At 41.4% G+C, this 19,377-nt stretch overlaps 1 protein-coding gene across 8 annotated transcripts in view; it reads left to right on the top strand.

Moving 5' to 3' along the window:
- The window catches only part of LOC123611099 (LIM domain containing preferred translocation partner in lipoma), a 680,366-nt gene that overhangs the window by 552,177 nt on the left and 108,812 nt on the right, over positions 1-19,377 (top strand). For all 8 annotated transcript variants that reach the window (XM_045502614.1, XM_045502618.1, XM_045502617.1 and 5 more), the window contains one exon: positions 14,496-14,665. In XM_045502614.1, the coding sequence (XP_045358570.1) occupies positions 14,496-14,665 (170 nt within the window). The remainder of the gene's footprint in view (positions 1-14,495; positions 14,666-19,377) is intronic.

Below are 19,377 nucleotides of genomic sequence, written 5' to 3'. Positions count from 1 at the left end.
ATTTAGATGTTATTTTCAAAAATGAAAACATTTTCACTCTTTTATTCATCTACATAATAGTTAATTGAATAGTACAATTGCAATAACAAATTCAAATGGTATGATTCAATTTGGGATCAAATCCTGCTGACTCCCGTAGCAGGTTGGAGCAGGAGACAGGCTGTGCTCATAGTGGTTTTGGTTGGTTGTGCACAAAGACAGATGACTAAGGGGCCACTGATGTGGACATTGAGGATCCTGAGTTTGACACAGAATGCCTGACACATAGTAAATCTTCAATACCCGGGTAATTTGAATGTTTACCCTCTATAGGAGGTATCAGGAGTCCTTTGGATTGGCAGTTAGATGCCCAATAAATATTAAATTGAATTGACTCATGGAATTGCAGGAGTTAATTCCTTTATTCATTTATTAATTTTTGGCTACCCTACTTTAAAAGTGCATTTGGAGGAGTGCCTGAGTGGCTCAATCAGTTAAGCGTCTGACTTTGGCTCAGGTCATGATCTCACGGTTCGTGAGCACGAGCCCCTGGTCAGGCTCTGTGCTCGAGCCTGGAGCCTGCTTCGAATTGTCTCCTGTCTCTGCCCCTCACCCGCTTGCACTCTGTCTCTCTCTTTCTCTCTCAAAAACAAACCATTTAAAAAAAAATTTTTTTTAATAAATAAATAAAAGTGCATTTGGTCCGTGAGCTCCACAAGGGCCTGGCTTCTTGCTGTATCTGCTATGTCGGCCCACAGTAGTTACTCAATAAACATTTTCTGGAAGCATAACCTCAGTGACTCTGCTGCCTTGTGAGGTGTCCTACGAACAGGAATGGGTCTAAAGCCAGTCTCTAATAATACGTCTTTAACGCTTCATTAGTAGGCAGATTTCTTAGGCAAACTGTTTGTCTGTAAATTCCTGAAAAAAATTATTCTGAGGAAGTGAATATTATGAATGAAATTATTCACACAGATGAAAGCGAGAAGGGGCTCTGGTGGGTCATTCCCCTCCTCCACCCTTCTTCCTATTCTCAAGATTCATTGTAGCTGAATCCTCGGGATCCTTAGGGTTCTTTGGAGAACGCTTGTAAAAGCTCTGATTCTGGTTCTCACCCTCGAATTTACAGAAGAGGGTTCTGAGGCCCAAGATGGCTAAATAACCTCTCTGGAACCTCACACAGCTGTACCTGGTAAAGCCAACTTGTCCTCTAATACCATTGCTTTTTCAGCCACCCTTCTGTTCCAAGCTTGCTGTGTCCCCTGGATAACACCCTCTGTGTTTAATTTTTGTTGTTGTTGTTATTTAATAGAAGTCTTTTCTTTAAGATGCACTACCACTCCCATTTGTACCATCTACAGCAAGCTAAATTACTCCTCGGCGTTCACACCTTTCAAATATGTGTAGACCATAATCATGGCACTCCGTAGTCATCCTCCAGCCTCTCTCTGTGTACTTACATGGCTCCTTTAGTCTTCCTCAAGTCAGTCTCTCTCGTCCTTTATCGTGAGCACTATATTCTACTGCCTACTGCCTACAAGAGAACAGTCTGAGTATATTCCAGATGGGAAAAAATAACCCCAACATGTTGTAACAGGGGGGAGAAAAACACACTGATGAGATGAAAGGAACAATCTACAGGTTAATTAGTAGTATGGCCACAAATATGTGCACAGTTTTGTTTCAGAAATAAAGCAAGCTGTATTTGTTGTAACTATCTCTTCTTTGAACTTAACAGAATGCTGATAATGCCAAGCTGTGTTTACAGTCCAGATTTTTGCTAAAGACCTTCAACTTTGCACTCCCCCCTGTGTGGTATCTCTTGCCCAAGACAGAACTACAAATAAAAGCACTTAGCAGGAACTGATGCAAGAACCCATCACGGAGCTGATCTGTTTTTGTGCAGTGTCTGTGGATTTGTATGGTTTCTGGGAGCTCTCCCTATAAGCCTTACTTCGTAAGGAAGAACCCTTGTGTTATCTCACTGGTTATTAGGCAATTGGGTATTAGTCATCCTGTAAAAATTAAATGTGTTTACCGACTATGATCATCTAAAAATGGAAACTACATTAGTGCAAGAGGATTCTCCCAGAAATAACTCTGCTGACATAAATAGAACATGCCTCTTGCCCCGTTTCTTGTTTCTTTTATTTAACAGCTTTTATAGTGTTTCAACAATTTTGCGGTCTTGAAGGGCTGTCCAGAGATCAACAGTGAGCAGGTTCTCCTTACCTGCAGGCAGGCTTACTCTAATTTAGCTGAGAATGAAAGACGAAAGCCTGGGAAGGTTTTTAGAAATGCTTGATTCCATGTATACATCTAATCGGAGGAGATAGAGAGGATCTGCCCTTCCCATGGACGTGGCTTCTTGAGGAAATGACCCATTTTTACAAACTCCACTATGGTCCCACAAGTGTTCCTTCATTCCCAACCAAATCCTTCCTGTAGAACTTTCTGAGCCTTTCTTCGGCTGTTCTCTCATGATCTCACAGGGCTCTAAGCTCCTACAAGGTAGAAATGTGGCTTCTTGGTGTGTTCTTATTATGAAACTTTGTGCCACACCTCAGAAATGATGATAGCCAGTGGAGTTTATTAGAACGAAATTTAAACTTTTCTACTTTACACCCAGTGATTCTGCTAATCTGGAGGTGGCAAAGAAGGGTGGCTATTTATTTCCTCTCCCACACAAAGCAAGATTGTGAAGGAACTTTTTCTCTGAATGAAAGGGGAGAGGGGAAAAGTGGGAACCTTCTCATGTTTTATTCAGATGTTAACAAAGAAAATTGAGAAGTGTGGTTTCCTTAAAACTGACACCATTTTTATCCCAAACATTCTGGTAAGTGATAGCAGATGACTGTTCAAGCTTCTTGAGAGAGAGAGAGAGAGAGAGAGAGAGAGAGAGAGAGAGAGAGAGAGAGGAATATTTTTCAGGAGCAGAGTCCCAGCGGGAAGTATTACCTAAAAGTAATACGCTAATTGCTTTCAATCTTGCATATTTCTACATACTGTGTGCATACATACATGTATTAATAACTGTTCCCAAGACGTCACTCTAGCACTCAGCTCAGTGTTGCTATGCAAGTGCCAGAGACAGAATCAATGCAGACTGCAGTTTAGCAACGAGAATTTTACAGACACGCGAGGGCGGAGATGGAGATGGCCGCAGGTCCAAGATTCCATGCCTGGGTCTCCCTCTGAGCTCTGATGTAACATCATGTGTCAAATATTCATGGCATCCATCGGCCCACCCCACTTAGAACATGAAACAGCACTGCCAGCATTTCCAAGGAGCTTAGATCCTCAAAATCTGTCTACTTACATCCAGGATGGCATTCCATTTTGTGGATTTGCACAGGAATTCCTCAGAATATGAATTCTGGATAAAGGCCCAGATATAGAAGTACATTGTGCTCTATTGTGCATGTGATTTATACCATCGTTCATAACAAAAATGTATTTTACAGTGATACATCTTGGAGGAATTCCTCACATTTTCTTGTCATTTATCATTTAATATCGAAATTCCTCCTGGTAACCCTTTGAGTCACCGAGGGCTGGGATTGCTGTTGAGGTACCTAGGACCTACTGACCCAGGTGGATGAGGGAAGTTGCCCAACACCACAGGTTATATATATGATAAAGCCAGGATTAGAACCCAGTTCTTCTAACCAGAGATCTACTACTTATCCCACACGGGTGTTTTGTACCCTTTAAAAAACTAAATAACAAAATAAAGTGGAAGCCTCTTATCAAGTGAATGTTATATATAACTCCAGTGTCCAAAAATAAATCAGTTCAGACCAGGTATGGTCAAACAGGAAGCAGAGCCTGGCCTTTTATGGCCCCAAGGTACCTCTACAGAACACCCAGATGTGTTTCAGACGGATGGATTGGTTCTGCTGTTTCAGAAAGTCATGTAGTTAACCTTGCTCTGGAATCATGCAGGACTCATCCTTGTGGACTGCCATGTCCCACAGGATGCTCCCATATGGATGAAATTTTACCCCGTGTGGAGGGAGAAATTCCTCATGCTCAGGCAACAGCGCCTACTAGTGGGGGAACACTCATATTTGAAGTGGCTCCCCCCGGAGATGGTTTGAGCATGGTTTGAGCAGCTGGGAGCCCGAAGGCTTCCATCCAGGTCTCATCTCTTCTGTCAAGGCACGGCCTCTCCCGCAGCCTTTGTTTTCACATCTGTGAATGAGGTTGGACCAGATGTTTTCTAAATTTTGCACATGTGCTTTCCTTCTTAGACTTTTAAATCCCTTTAACAGTGTCTTAGGGGCCTTTCAGCACCAAGTGGAGAAACGAAAGCTGGGGTGTGGTGTCAGGTGAGAATATCGCCCACCTCCGGGTTCAGCACTATGTGTGTATGTAATGTGGGCCAGGTGAAAGACCACTCGACTTGGGGCCTGATGAACCAAGTCTGAATTCCAGCTTTTCCGTCTCAGTCTTACACAAGACTATTCTCCTAGGTTCACTCATTTGCTAACAAAGGATAGGTGCCTTAGATAGCTTTTGGTTATTGTGAGGCAAGCTTCAAACAGCATCATGTAAATGATGACATTTCATGTGAACCTGCAGGATTATCTCAATCTTGATATGTCAGAAATTTAAAAGTAATGCTAGTCATAACTTCCATTTTTCTCTTTTTGGAAGCATCAGGTGAGAAAGCACGTTTAATATTTTAAAGTGCTATATAAGTGTAAGGAGTGCTTGGTAACATCATAAGATGATCATGGCTATTTGGGGGCATTGAAATACAATAGCTTTAGCAGGGAGCCTGGGTGGCTCAGTCGGTTAACCGTACTACTCTTGATTTCAACTCAGGTCGTGATTTTGGGGTCATGAGATTGAGCCCTGCATTGGGCTCCGGGCTCTACAGTGACAGTGCAGAGCCTTCTTGGGATTCTCTGTCTCCCTCTGTCTCTGCCCCTCCATGCCCTCTCTCCGTCAAAATAAAAAAACTTACAAAAAAAAAAAAAAGAAAGGAAGGAAGGAAGGAAGAAATACAGTAGCTTTAGAAGCACCCTCGTGAGTTACTCAGGGTTAAGTTTGTTCTTAAAGAACTAAAATAAATTTGGAGATTTCCTACCACAGAAACTATGAGTAGCTGGGCAAATTAAAGCATTTTCAGCTTGGAATGGAGCTTAAAGGAATACAGATTCCCATGAGAGATACCATGAAGCAGATTCCAAACATAAATCAAAAATAATCGTTGCAATAGCAGTGTAACTGTACTAATAAATATTGATTTTTATTTCTGTTAACGGGTCAATCATGATTATAAATCAATCATGATAATAAAATTAATTAAAATTAATTTTAAATGTAGGAAAATAGATTAAGAATTCAGAAGGTGAGTATGAAAATGTCCATGTGTAAAAATTAAGTTGAAGAGAAATCTTGACTTTAGTCAAAATAGATGGTGATATTCCTGTCAGGGATGTTGTAAGGTTTATGCGAGCTTCCTGCCAGGCCGGATGTTTTTAGGAATCTTAGAATTCTAAAGCAATAAGCTAGGTTAGGGGATAGGTTAAGCGGGCTCCAAAGCCAGACTGCCTGGGCCCCTATCCCAGCTTCAATATTTAACTGCATGGCCTCAGGCAAGTGACTTAATCTCTTTAGGCTGCCATTTCTTCAGCTATGATGCAGACGATGATAGGACCTACACTATCAGGCTGGTGGAAGGATTACCTGAGATAATACATCTAAATGCTTAAAACAATGCTTGGCAAACACTAAGTCCTGCATAAATATTGACTGTTGTCATCACTCTGGGGTCCATATATTTTTGCAGGATTAGGGTTGAATTTCTAGCATTAAATTCTATGAGTAACATTTTGGTGAATATAAATCTTATATAACTGCCTCACAGATGCAGCTGCCTCTATAACCCCCATATTGACTGTCCTCTTTAAAGGTAGGCCCAGGGGCACCTGGGTGGCTCAGTCGGTTAAGTGTCCAACTCTTGGTTTCAACTCAGGTCATGATCTCATGGTTCATGGGTTTGAGCCCCGCATTGGGCTCTGTGCTGACAGCTCAGAGCCTTCTTGGGATTCTCTCTCTCTCTCTCTCTCTCTCTCTCTCTCTCTCTCAAAATAAATAAATAAACTTAAAAAATATGTAAGTAGGTCCAGAGTGCATATCTCTGTGCTTTTAGTTGCAATAAGCTCTCTATTTGAAGTTGTGCATATTATACCTCCTATAGCTGGAGGGAGAAGGAATAGAGCCTGTACAAGGCCCTTTGTGGCTGTTGTTGAACTTCATGGCCAGATAGTGAAGGCAATCATCACCATCTTCTTTTTACAGAGGCTGAGAAAATGTTACCACTGTGCCACACTTAGCACAGAATAGAGACTTCATAAGTGCATTTATTGAGGGGCTGACAGAACGGCTGGACAGTGGACTCAACTGAAACCACCTGATCCTTGAGGGGGTCTGATTATTGCTGATTGTGAAAACAAGTGCCCTCAGGCTCTGGAAATTTAAGAAATGTGTTCAGGTTCCCATAGCTAGTGAGTAACAAAGGCAAGACTCGCAGAGCTGTCTGGTTTCCTTTACATCTTTATATAGAACTTTGTTCAAGGGCGCCATGTATTACATTCAAAACTGCAAAGCAGTGTTTTTTGTTTTGCTTTTGTTGCTATCTGGCTTTTGCTTTCATTTGAGCTACTTTTCCTGAGAGTGGAAGTTGCCAGAAAGTGATTGTCCTGATGTTCACCGTGCATATATATGTTACTTAGTTCAGTGGAGGTTGGGACCAGGGTGCGTCGTGTCCAACTCACTGCCTCTGTCAACACAACTAAGTGCAACTTATTAGGATGTAATCTCTGTGGGACCAGGCTTTGGTCCTGTCATTGCTTTGTAAGAATTCTCTAGGACAAACTACACTGTGGAGCAAATTGACATGCAGCTCCTTGTAGAGCAATGGTTCTCAAACCCACTGCACATTAGCACTGTTATTTCAGGGCCCCACACCAGACCAAAGAAGTCAGAATCTCGGGAAGTGAAGCATGGATATCAGTATTTTTTTTTTTTTTAATCTTTCCTGGTGGGAATCCAGAGTTTGAGTTTCAGTACTTTCAAATCTTCTCTGAAGGACCGCCACCTATACTGATCTGCCTACCTCTAGCAGACACTGACCACACCCATGATTTGGGAGTTGGAGAAGTGATATTGCATCAGCTCTTCTTTCCCCGGGCGTGGGAATGGCCCACACTCCTACCCAACGCTGAAGACATCCATAGTTGAGTTCTGGGTGAATAATAAACTTTACTCATAGAAAAACACATGCTCATTAAGAAGATGAACTGGGGGCGCCTGGGTGGCTCAGTCGGTTGAGCGTCCAACTTAGGCTCAGGTCATGATCTTGCGGTCCGTGAGTTTGAGCCTTGTGTCGGGCTCTGTGCTGGCAGCTCAGAGCCTGGAGCCTGGTTCGGATTCTGTGTCTCCCTCTCTCTGCTCCTCCCCTGTTTATGCTCTCTCTCTGTCTCTCAAAAATAAATAAATGTTTAAAAATAAAGAAAGAAAGAAGATGGACTGTAGAAGTCCGCCCTGCTTCCTGTCTCAGCCCACCTCCTTCTGCCTCTGAGACCTTGGCCAAGTGACTTCACCTCAGATGTCTTGCCTATCAAATAAAAATAGGTAATCATTATAGTGCTATGAAAGAATGTATGTGGAGTGCTTAGGACAGTGCCTGGCATCGAGAAAAAAACACAGTCATTTTCTTTTATAGTTTTGTTTTGCTTCTTCACAATGCAGCATAGTTAAGTCAGCAGAACATGTTTACTTTTGCAACCCCATGTGGGACTCCCCCGCCCAAACCACCCCCTTACCTGAAGGTCCAGCCTAAGCAAATATGTATCTATAAATGAATCACCTCATGGCTTAGCCTTCCTTTCATCAGTAGGATTCAGCCTTTACTCTGTCTTCTCAGGTTTGGGGCCCAGGCCTTTATTCGCCCGCTCCTGTACTGTTCTCTCTGACAATTTGGGGTTTTTTTGTTTGGTTGGTTGGTTGGTTATTTTTACTCAACCTCTTATTTTATACTAAGATGTTCCTTACTTTGTCTCTCTCGGAAGGCTTCCTCTGTCTACCACTGGTCTAGTGCTGTAGCGGCCACTGCTCTTTTGCCTGCTGTGTGCGTGCCCACGTGTGCGTGAGAGAGAATGCAAGCACCTGCGTATAGGGGAGAGAAAGACAGAGAGGAACTGCCATCTGCCACTTCTTCCCTCCCACCCAAGTGCCCAGTGAATCTGCAAGCATCTCAGCAAGGATCACCTGAGCAACAACATGATGAAATAGTACAATACGATTGTATACACACAGGCAGCGCGACAAAACTGCAGTCCTGCAGTCCGGCTTTTAAGACCCGATAAGGATTCCATTATTCCCACAACTAAATGGCACTCACCATAGGAGACTGAATATCGCCACGTTATTTAAAGGCAGAGTCCAAGAAAGTAGGAAAAGACTGAATGTGGTGTACGATGTGCTATGTAATATCACACCTTAAATGGTGACCAGTTGACATTCTTGATAGACTCTGTAGTGTCTAAGGCCATACAGCAGCACCGTGTGATACATTCATTTACGACACAAAATGAGGCTTCTGTAGGAGTGCTTCTAATTAATATAAGTGAACTTCTTTCCCTGGCGTCCATTCTGGCAAGATATGAGAACATGTAGCTGATTCTGTTCATGTATGTTATCAGTGACTAGAAAGCCATTGAGAAGTCTTCCAAGGAAGACATAAAGAGATAGCATTAGAGTGATAACTCATTGGTGGAAAGCAGACCTTTTCAGCCAACTTATGAACAGTCTGTACCTGAATGGGTTTGAATGCATATTAAACAAGCCTATTTGGGCAATGCTTAGCCACTGTTATCCTGATGAGCAGTACAGAAATAGGTACCCCTTGGAACAGTGGCTCAACTTGGCTGAGCATTAGAATTACCAGGAGCACTTTTAAACTTCCAATCGTAGGATATCCCACTTCAGGGCAATGGAATCAGAATCTCTGGAGCTGGAACGCAGTAATCGTACTTTTTTTATGTTCCCCAGAGTATCCAGCATATTGGCAATGTTGAAAATCACTGTCCTACGACTTAAGTAGTTTAAAAAGCAGGGTGTCTATTATTACATGCATTAATGCTACAGGATTCTATAAAATAAAAGCTTTGGTGATTAGAAAATGCCGTCATTCGGGGAGCCTGGGTGGCTCAGTCAGTTGAGCGTCCGACTTCGGCTCAGGTCATGATCTCGCAGTCCGTCAGTTCGAGCCCCGCATCAGGCTCTGTGCTGACAGCTCAGAGCCTGGAGCCTGCTTCGGATTCTGTGTCTCCCTCTCTCTCTCTGACCCTCCCCAACTCATGCCCTGTCTCCCTCTGTCTCAAAAATAAATAAACGTTAAAAAAAAAATTAAAAAAAAAAAAATGCCGTCATTCTAGTACCTTCAGTGTCTGTCAGATGGACCTGTCATATAAAGAATGCAAGCTTATTCTATTATCTTTTTCTACCTTCAGCAGAAGATAATTTCTGACTCGGCTTAATGGAGTATCTGCTTTAGAAAGATAACTCCAGTGGCCATATGTAGGATAAATTGGAACAATCTTTTTGTTTCTAGGAATACTTTACCATGACTTCATTACCCTGATATAACCCTATTGATTCAACTTTTTAAAGAGGATTTTGTTCAGAATATTTTGAAGAAAGTGCGTAATGAGAAGCCTGATATGCGATCAGCATATAGGGTTTCAATTCATTGTGATTCTTAAAAAGAGAACATTAAGTTTGCTTGTGCCTAAAATTTCTATTATAACTCAGATAGCAAGGGAGACATGAAGATAAATGTGACCTAGCTTGATGTCTGCATACATTTTCTAGTTTACTTTTGATGGTGAATAATGCAGAAGTTTGGAAGTATCACCAACTTTTAAGATGGCTATGGACATTTTTGATCCTACCCCCAAAACAAGCAGGGCTTGGAAAAGGGGGCCTGTGGCCTCTTATGGTAATGGTGCCAGGATCACAGGAAAAACATTTTCAAATAAATTTTTTTTTCACATTATAAAGGAAATATATTCACGTTACCAAAAGAGAAAACTGGAACCAATAAATATGAAAACCTGTGTCCCACTAATCTACCTCCCTTGCTTACCCTGTTGATCTACCTGTAATATCACTCTCCACCCGTGCCCTTCCTAAAAATGACTTGTTTGAATTCTGCATAACCTTCCAGGTTTAGCTCAATACTAAAACTTCCATAAAGCCCTTCCATTTATAAGAGGAAGTGAATCAGAGATACTGGTGTAGTCAGGAAGCCATTGCAATGGCCCATGAATGATAATGGAGCCTGATTTAGGTAGTAGGCATGTTGCAGATAGAAGCCTTTCGGAGACACTCCAGAGGTTGCTATAGTTAGCAAAGGGGACTGGGGGAAGGGGTGAGAAGAACCCATAATGGGTTCCACAGCAGATATGAAGCGATATACCTAGCAAGCAATAATACATAACCAAGCTTTAGAAACCAGTTCTTTTCATTTATTTATTGTTGGATCTAGGCATCTTAATTCACTGTCAGAATTCTCCTCAGACGGTCTGACCCTCTGTTATTGTTTTTTTTTTAAATTACTGTGCTAAGCTTTGCCAACCAGCTCCTCATACCAGCCCTGGGTCTGAACTTGAGCTTCCTTCTGGCCCCTAATCAAACTCTGTTTCCTTCATGCTCTGATGCCTTCAAGTCTGGTACCATTCCCCCTGGTTTTTCTCATTTAAAAGTGCTGAATACTTGTCCAGAAGATGGGCATTCAGATTGTGGTGTGCATTTTAATGATGTGTAGTATAAGCCCCTCTAGGGGCAAGGATGAACCATGCTTGAGTGACTTTCTTTCCATTGTGAGTGCTTCCCGAAAAGGCATAGTTTGTAAATTCTGTTAATGTGAAAAGGGAACATTCGGGCACCTTTTCTGTCCTGCTGATGTGTAGGGCTATTTTTATTTTTTGTTCTTAGCTCTTTTTTCTGGGCTTGTGATTCTAAAGGTGCCAGACTGACTGCCCTCGAGCCCGTGTCCCCGATTTCTCCCAAGAATAGGAAAAATATGGAAGGCAGCAGAGCTGGTCATGTCTGGGTTCAGCGTATTAGCTTGACCCACTCTGGAAGAATATCCTCCAAAATACAAAGAAGATTGTTCCTTATGAATCCAGCCCATCTGCTTTCATAGCTGAGAAGACAAACCCTTGTTGTGCCAGCACCAAGCCACTGCAGACGTGTGGGATCCAGTCAAGTCCAGCCACTCATTCCCTTTGGAAATACTAAAATGTTTTTCTCTCTCCCCTCTCCACCTGTCACAATTTCATCCTCGAGTTGGGCTCAAATGCATCTTTTCCCACAAAACCCTTCCTAAGTCCCCTATCACATATGATTTCCTTCCACACCTCCACAGCACTTTCTCCTCTGGCACTTGGCACCTTTTTTTCATGTGATTGTAGAATGTACGTGGTCTTGTAATGCCTGTAAAAGGCACTGACCAAGTCTACTCCATTTCCGTTTATCACAGAAAAGCAGAATATAGTACTTTGCAAGAGTAGATACCTGAGGAATGTTTGTTGAACAGAATGAAAATTGCAAAGCTTTTCTGTTCAGCCTGACTTTTAGGGGTCTGCCCTGATCTTTCTCTCTAATCGGTGATTGAGATTCTCTCCCAGATCCTCAGGGATAGCTAGCAAACTCTCCATAAACTGTGTAGAGTGAGCTCTTGGGTTCCAGAGATTATGCTGTGGATCAGCCGTAGTTTAGATCACAATCGCTATCTCCAGCTGCTTCATAGACCACCATGACATTTAGCCAGAATTCTTTTTGTTTCCCCAAGTGTGGTCCACACATCACTGTGTAGTCCCTGGTGGACTGTCAAGGAACCCAGTTTAAGGTCTAGGAAGGAAAAGAGTAATAAAAAATAATAATTCTGTTGACCTGAATTTAACAGATCTCAAATGTAAAATTACAGTTTTCACAGGTATCCAATCCACTGTTAATAATCATCACATTCTTAAAAGATTGCACATATATCACAAAACCTCTGTTGACTGGTGTTGTTTGACCAGTATTCACCAACAGTGCCATTCAGCTCAGAGTATTTTCATGTCATTAGTATGTTTTTTTCCCCTGCTGATGCTAAACCTATATTTTTCATTACCACTATTGTATTGCATTGTTTCTTTAGTTCGCCAGAATACATCAGTGATTTCAATATGATTTAATGAAGGCGGGAAAAATAGTAATAACGATAATACCATAAATACCACTTCAGATTAATATTAAAAATGTAAATTTTTGTGAACAAGGATTCCAATATAAATATTGGAAGCGAATCTGTATGTTGTGAAACAGATATGATGGGTTTGCACAAGCAGTTGAAAAAGAAAAGTTTGAATACTAAACTATGCTAATGACTCCTTAAACATTAGACTTTATGAACTGATCCATTTGCCTATAATCCCAGTGTGTTTTCTGTAAAGAAATGTCAGATAGTGGCATGAAACTCTAATTTTAGCATCAAGTTGAGACGTAGCACAGTGAACTATTTAGTAAACCAATTAAGCCGGGTTTCTTTTCTGAATAATCACAAAACAAGAGCCATATGCAATAACCTAATTTTGTTACTAAAGGCAATTAAGTTCCAAATTTTAAAGGCACTTTTCTAAGGTTATCTATCTCATAATAAAAACAGGTACAAGTTGACTCGTGGGCAGAAGTTTATAAAACAACCACAAGGTTTATTACAAAAGTTTTTATCCAATGTCAAGAATATGATATCAGGACTTTATAGTATCAGCTACCGTAGTGGCAGTCAGTTTCCAAGAGTTTAACTCTTTTTCCAGTACTTGATATTTCTTATTGCTTCGGGGGAAAATGGACTGTCGTTTGGGTTATATTTTAAAAATACATTGAAGTCCTGCAACAGAACGTATAGAAATATTTTCCAGTGCCAATGCAACCAGAGAGGATTAGAAATATATTTGGCTCTTTCCTCCCAAGTTGAAACATTTAGCCCTCCCGTTTTTAGGTGTGAAATGGTTGTCAATCCAGTGGATGGAGTGCTGAAAGCAGTCTTCATGAGAAATCTCTCCGTCATGTCAGCTCTGTTTTCAATCCCGATGCACACAATGAAACAGAGGCAGAACAGCATCGTGGTTAAAACCATGGACGCTGAAGCTAGACTCCTTGGATTTGAATTTCATTGACCATTTTTGTGACTCAGTTTCCTCATCTGTACAATAGGGAGAGCAACAGACCTACGACATAGATGGTTGTAACTATGAAATGAGCTTAACATGTATATAAAGCACCTTGAAAATGCCTGACACGTGGGAAACACTGGGTTTGCTTACAGCTTATGTGTCAAAGCCCGCAGTGCAGATTCTTGCTGACATTCCCAGCGACCTGTAATTATTTGTTAAGACTTTTTACTTATCGAAATAAAGACTAAGAAAGAAAACTGGATGTGGATCTGACCTCTGGCTCAAGATGCCCATGACGGAACCAGATAGAGATACAGATCACAACCAGCACAGGGCTTCACGCTGACATAAATATTTGCCTTCTGTAATGTTTTATTGTTCCTATTTAAAACAATGATTTTTTTAAAACCGAAATCTGATGTCCATATGTGGTCCACATGCCCCATAAATCAGTTTAAGAATGCTGAAAGTTTACAGAACGCTGGCCTGGACAGGGACAACCAGGGCCTTCGGGACTCAAACCCCGACAAGTATGTGGAATCTGTTACAGGTTTTAGGGACGTTCAAAGTATGATCACACTTGGAGGCAATACTAACTGGATTGTAATAACTTAAAGGGTGTCAAGTGTAGTGGGAGACTTGCTTAATGAGGCCCTAGAAGACAGAACTGGGACTACTGGGTAGCAGTGAGCATGAGGAAGCAGTCTGGCTCAGTAGGAGAAAGAACTTTCCAGCAGTCAGAGCTGTCGGGAAATAAAAGGGACTCCCTTTTGATCTGTCATTGAGGGCTGGATGCAGAGAGATTTTACAACCTGGGCTTTTGTGAAAGGAGGCGCAGTTTGGGTTTGGACCCAGTCCCCTCACAGTCTAACTGGACACGTAGACTCTCTAAGCAGGAAGACTTTCCCAGGCTGTGCCTTCCACTGCTGCTATGCTGAGTCATGTTCTTCCTAGACTTGTGTGTGAGACTGGAGGCACAGCACTGGCCTCGACATTCGGAGACCTGAGTTCTACTCTGTCACGTTCTGTAGGTCCTTGAGCTGTGAGGGTCAACTTTTCAAATGCTTCGTGTAAAATCTCCATCATGGCGGCCTCACAGAGGTGAGTCCTGGCTGTATGGGTGATCTCGCACCTGGTGGTGGCGGTGGTGGGGGTGTCAGCCCTCTTGCTGCCGCTGCCACTGTGAACCTGCTGTCTCCTCCATGTTGGCTTCTTCAGAAGGACTGAAGGTGTTCCTTGATGTGCTCTTAGCAGTCAATCCCTTCTTTCTTTCAGGCCGCTGTGCTCGCTGTGGGGAAAACGTAGTTGGGGAAGGGACAGGATGCACCGCCATGGATCAGGTCTTCCACGTGGATTGTTTTACCTGCATCATCTGCAACAACAAGCTCCGAGGACAGCCCTTCTATGCCGTGGAGAAGAAAGCCTACTGTGAGCCCTGCTACATTGTAAGTTCAGACTCCCTCTGCCGCGCCTCCTGTGCTTTGCAAAGATGTCTTCTTTGGCAGAATGCCAGTCACTCCAGATAGAATGTAGTCATCGGATCTTTATTTCTCCACAGATTTCAAAGTGTGTGTGTGTGTGTGTGTGTGTGTGTGTGTGTAAATTGGCAGACCTTAACTTTTTCTAACTGTTCCCTGTTCGCATGAGGTCAGAAAGGCATGAGGAGAATCACTTCTTGCCCACTCAAACATTTTCTTACCACCATGCCCAGCAAGTTTTCAATGATGCAAAGAAATCAACCCTTTATTATAGAAGGAAATGAATTTCCCCTAAAGGAAAATGAATAGTAATACTGACTGAGGTAATAATTGGGTTTTTTTTTTTTTTTAAAGAACACAACAACTATACTTTAATTACATAAGTAGGTGGCTAAAAAGTACTCACACTCTTTTCAGTTTTTACCAGGCTACTTAAGAACACACATTAAGCTACACACACATCAGAAGATAGATCAATGTGATGAATGAACATAAACTTTTTAAAAATATAAAATGCATTTCTTTGCTATCTGTCTGCATACTTTTAATCTGTTTATCACTTGTTAGTGGGAAAAGTAGTGCATTTTTGCAAACCCACAAAAGAAGCATGGTTTCACCATAGTGTCGGGGAGTTTTTACGTAAAAGAAGCTTTGGGTGCAAGGTCCTAGGAGTTATACATAGCCTTGCAGATCCCCAAGGTTCAAGTTCATCGCAAAGTTCCTGGTCTCATTGGTATCTATCTTCCTGTGACCTGACGGCTCTAACTCATTGCAGCCCTCGAGTCTCTGTAGCACAGATCTGAAAGTTTGTTAAGATTAAGATCTGGAGGGATTCAGTATAGTTTGTGCATCTCTTAGATTCAATTTTATTTCATTTTCCTCCCTAAAGGCAATTTAACTTAAACATAGATAGCCTCACAATAGTACTACACAATACTGGAGCTGGGAAGAAAAAAAAAAAAAAGGTCATTTGTCTAACTCTCATTTTAGAAGTGAGAATACAGAAACACAGAGAGGAGGAAAATGACTTCTTCTGTTCAATCCTTGGTGTCAGACCTGGGGCTATATTCAGTTTTTCACACCCCTGGTCCCGTAGTCTTTGCTGACAGTACACATTTTTAGCTTGTTTGGAACATAAACATGAATACCATAGTGTCCTGTTGATCTCAGGGAGCAATTACATATGAGCTTAAAGCTCATCGAACCAAAGCTTACCTCCTTAAGAAATAAGAATATTCAGGGGCGCCTGGGTGGCTCAGTCGGTTAAACGTCCGGCTTCGGCTCAGGTCATGATCTCGCGGTCCGTGAGTTCGAGCCCCGCGTCGGACTCTGTGCTGACAGCTCAGAGCCTGGAGCCTGTTTCGGATTCTGTGTCTCCCTCTCTCTCTGACCCTCCCCCGTTTATCCTCTGTCTCTCTCTGTCTCAAAAATAAATAAATGTGTAAAAAAAAAAAAAGAAATAAGAATATTCAGGACGCCTGGGTGGCTCAGTCGGTTAGGCGTCCGACTTCGACTCAGGTCATGATCTTTCAGTTTGTGTGTTCGAGCCCCACGTGGGGCTCTGTGCTGACAGCTCAGAGCCTGGAGCCTGCTTCAGATTCTGCGTTTTCCCCTCTCTCTGTCCTTCTCATGCTCACGCTCTGTATCTCAATAATAAATAAACACTAAAAAATTTCAAAAGAAATGAGAATATTTCAAATATCAACCTTTGAAATCTTTACTGAAAAGAGAAAATTACAGAACTCCCTGTCTTTTGTAAGCAGACTGCATGGGCTGTCATTCACAATGACTTAGGACCACCACGTGAAATTCTTTACTGCAGCGAACTCTGTGATAATGATGCCAGCAGAGCTTCTGGAAGCACCTATGGCTTTGTCCTTACATGAAGTGACTGCTGTGTTTTTCTGTAGCTCTTGTCTCTATTTTCTGTCCTTTTTCGGACTGCATGGTTGATTCTTGCTACCATTCACGGGGCTGCGGTGACAGCCTCCTTCATTTTTTCCTGTGTCTCTTAGAGCTAGGAACCCTGAGAAGTGTTGGGAAACAGGATAACAGGTATGAAGAACATGGCTTGAATCTGATGTCATCACTTCATGCTTAGTCTCCTTGAGAAAGTTACTGGATCTTTCTAAGCATCAGTTTCCTCCACAGTATAATAGGGATGATTGCAGGATTCTCCCAAAGGCCTGTGAGGATGAAATGGGGCAATCCTGTAAAGCACCCTGGGCCTGCCCAGGGAATGGTAATGGAATGAATGTTATTCTGAGATTAATTTTGGCAGGATTTCTGGCATATGTGGTTTTCTGAATATAAGGACCTTACAAGGGCTGTGAAATTCTTTGGGCTTCAGGAAATTGTTTTAACCCCTCAGGCACACCCCTGCCCCATTTTTAAATGCATTTCTTGCCCTCGTGGTTGAGTAATAAGACTAAGAAAGTGTAATCTGACTCAATTATGGGTTTGTACAGCATGTGGGCTCAGGTTTCGATCTCTATGCCAGGCATAGGAGCTCAGTGATTCTTCAGGAGGGAGTTTCTTTTACTTTGGGTCCCTGTTACTAGACCGAGCTTATGACAAGGTAGAGTATCTGGGAGATATTTAATCACATCCTTGGAAAGTGGGGTGGACTCAAACAATGGAAATTCTTACCATCCCTTTTGACTTTCCCTCCCTCATAAGAAACGTTAATCAAGATTTTTCCTTATGAGACCTATCCATGGTGACTCTAAAATGCAACTTAATTCTTGTCAGAATTCAGTTAAGCTTTATTCAGAGGCCCTTGTTCCATATTGATTTCAGAGTTTAGCACGGACCTCAAGCTCTCGGATGGATGTTCTAGCATTGTAATTTCTTTGGAACTTTTCGTAAATCCAATAAGCTGCCACACCATAAAAGTAAAGAGCTTTCTTTTGGGGGGGATCGGGGAAGCTCAGGGTATAAAATGAAAGAAGTTGGTGTTGAAGACAGAGTGTGTAGTAAGGAGGATCCTAGGGATGTGTGTATGTCTCTTGGAACTAAAGCCCTGGGAACAGGGCCAACTGCAGTGGCATTCAGTCAAACTGCCTCTCGTTCCCTTGTGGAAACTGATGTCTGAGAGACATCCTGTAGAAGGAAAGTGCAGAAAACCCAGGCTCTGGGCCTCAGTCAGTGTGGTGGCATTATTCAAGATCGTGATGTAGTTCATTATTTCTGTGCAAAGACCACCCACATTCAATGCTCTGAGTCCAAGAAGGAGACCCATCTAATATAAATTTAATTTATTCTTGCCTAAATTGATTATTAATAATCAACTTAGATCATATTTAAATTAACCAATTACATAATTTAGAGGGAAAATACACCAGTTAGGTCTTCTTCATCTTTCCTTCACTGATTATTCATATTTTCCTGTTGTCTCTTGAATCTTTAATCCTTGCACATATACACATGTAATTAAACCAATTTGGTTCTGTAAGGTATTATAACTCTCGTTAATGATTTTTATACATGCTTTTGGATTTTCTATTGATTGACTTAATTTAAATACGTATATGGCTTTCCATTGTTAATAATCTCTATTTTATAGCTTTTGTCTGTTTAATTTTACCTTATGTTTGCACACTACATTTTAAAGTTATTTAGAAAGGTATTGGGTATTCTCTGTTCTTTCAGTGTTGTAAATAACATGGCTATAAAGAGCTGATTAAGGTTTTTCATTATTTTACTTTGAATTTTTTCCTTAGCATAAATTCTTTGATTTTTGTGACCACATTTACTTTACAGCACTTTGGAGAACTTTTGCTTTCTTTAGAAACATTTCTAAATTTCTAAATTTCTTTAGAAACATTGTTCAAATTCACAGAACCATCAGCAATATGAAACCATGTGTTAAACTATAACCTATCCATGACTGAAGAGGTTTATTTATATTTATTTTGAACCAATTAAATAAGTGCATTACGTAATTTAAGTTTGTATGTATTTGTATTTCCAAATCAATGAGATGCTTTTCTACTTTGGTGATCTCTTAACAGCTTAGTTTGGGGGCACCTGGGTGGTTCAGTTGGTTAAGTATCCAACTTTGGCTCAGGTCATGACCTCGCGGTTTGTGAGTTCGAGCCCCAGGTCGGGCTCTGTGCTAACAGCTCAGAGCCTGGAGCCTGCTTCAGATTTTGTGTCTCCCTCTCTCTCTGCCCCTTCCCTGCTCGTACTCTGTCTCTCTCTCAATAAATAATGTATACATATAAATATACGTATGTACATATGCATACATATACATCCATTTTTAAAAAGCTTACTTTTGATTATTCTTATGGATTTGTATAAATGAACAGATTAAAATTGAGAGCACTAAACTTCCCTAGAAGTAAAGTCATATAACTAGAATATATTGCTTCTAGTTCTTGCTCTCTAGGTGAGACCTTGGGTAAGTCATTTAGTGTCTGAGTACTGGTATCATCATTTATGAAAGACAGATATTAACTTCTTCCCTATCTCCAAAGAGAAGGAATGAACACTTGTGATATTTTATACATTATGAAATTTTATACTGATATAAGGGCTTAATCCATTAATAACATTATTATCATCGCTTTTCCCCTTAGCATAATCTGATACAATTTAGAAATCCTCTATGTTGGGGGTAATTTCATAGCTGCAGTTGCTATGGAAATACTGAAATAAATAAATGTCATAGAAAG

The sequence above is a fragment of the Leopardus geoffroyi genome, chromosome C2 (assembly GCF_018350155.1).
Source record: "Leopardus geoffroyi isolate Oge1 chromosome C2, O.geoffroyi_Oge1_pat1.0, whole genome shotgun sequence".
NCBI classification, from domain to species: Eukaryota; Metazoa; Chordata; class Mammalia; order Carnivora; family Felidae; genus Leopardus; species Leopardus geoffroyi.
This window is presented reverse-complemented; position numbering and strand designations above follow the sequence as displayed.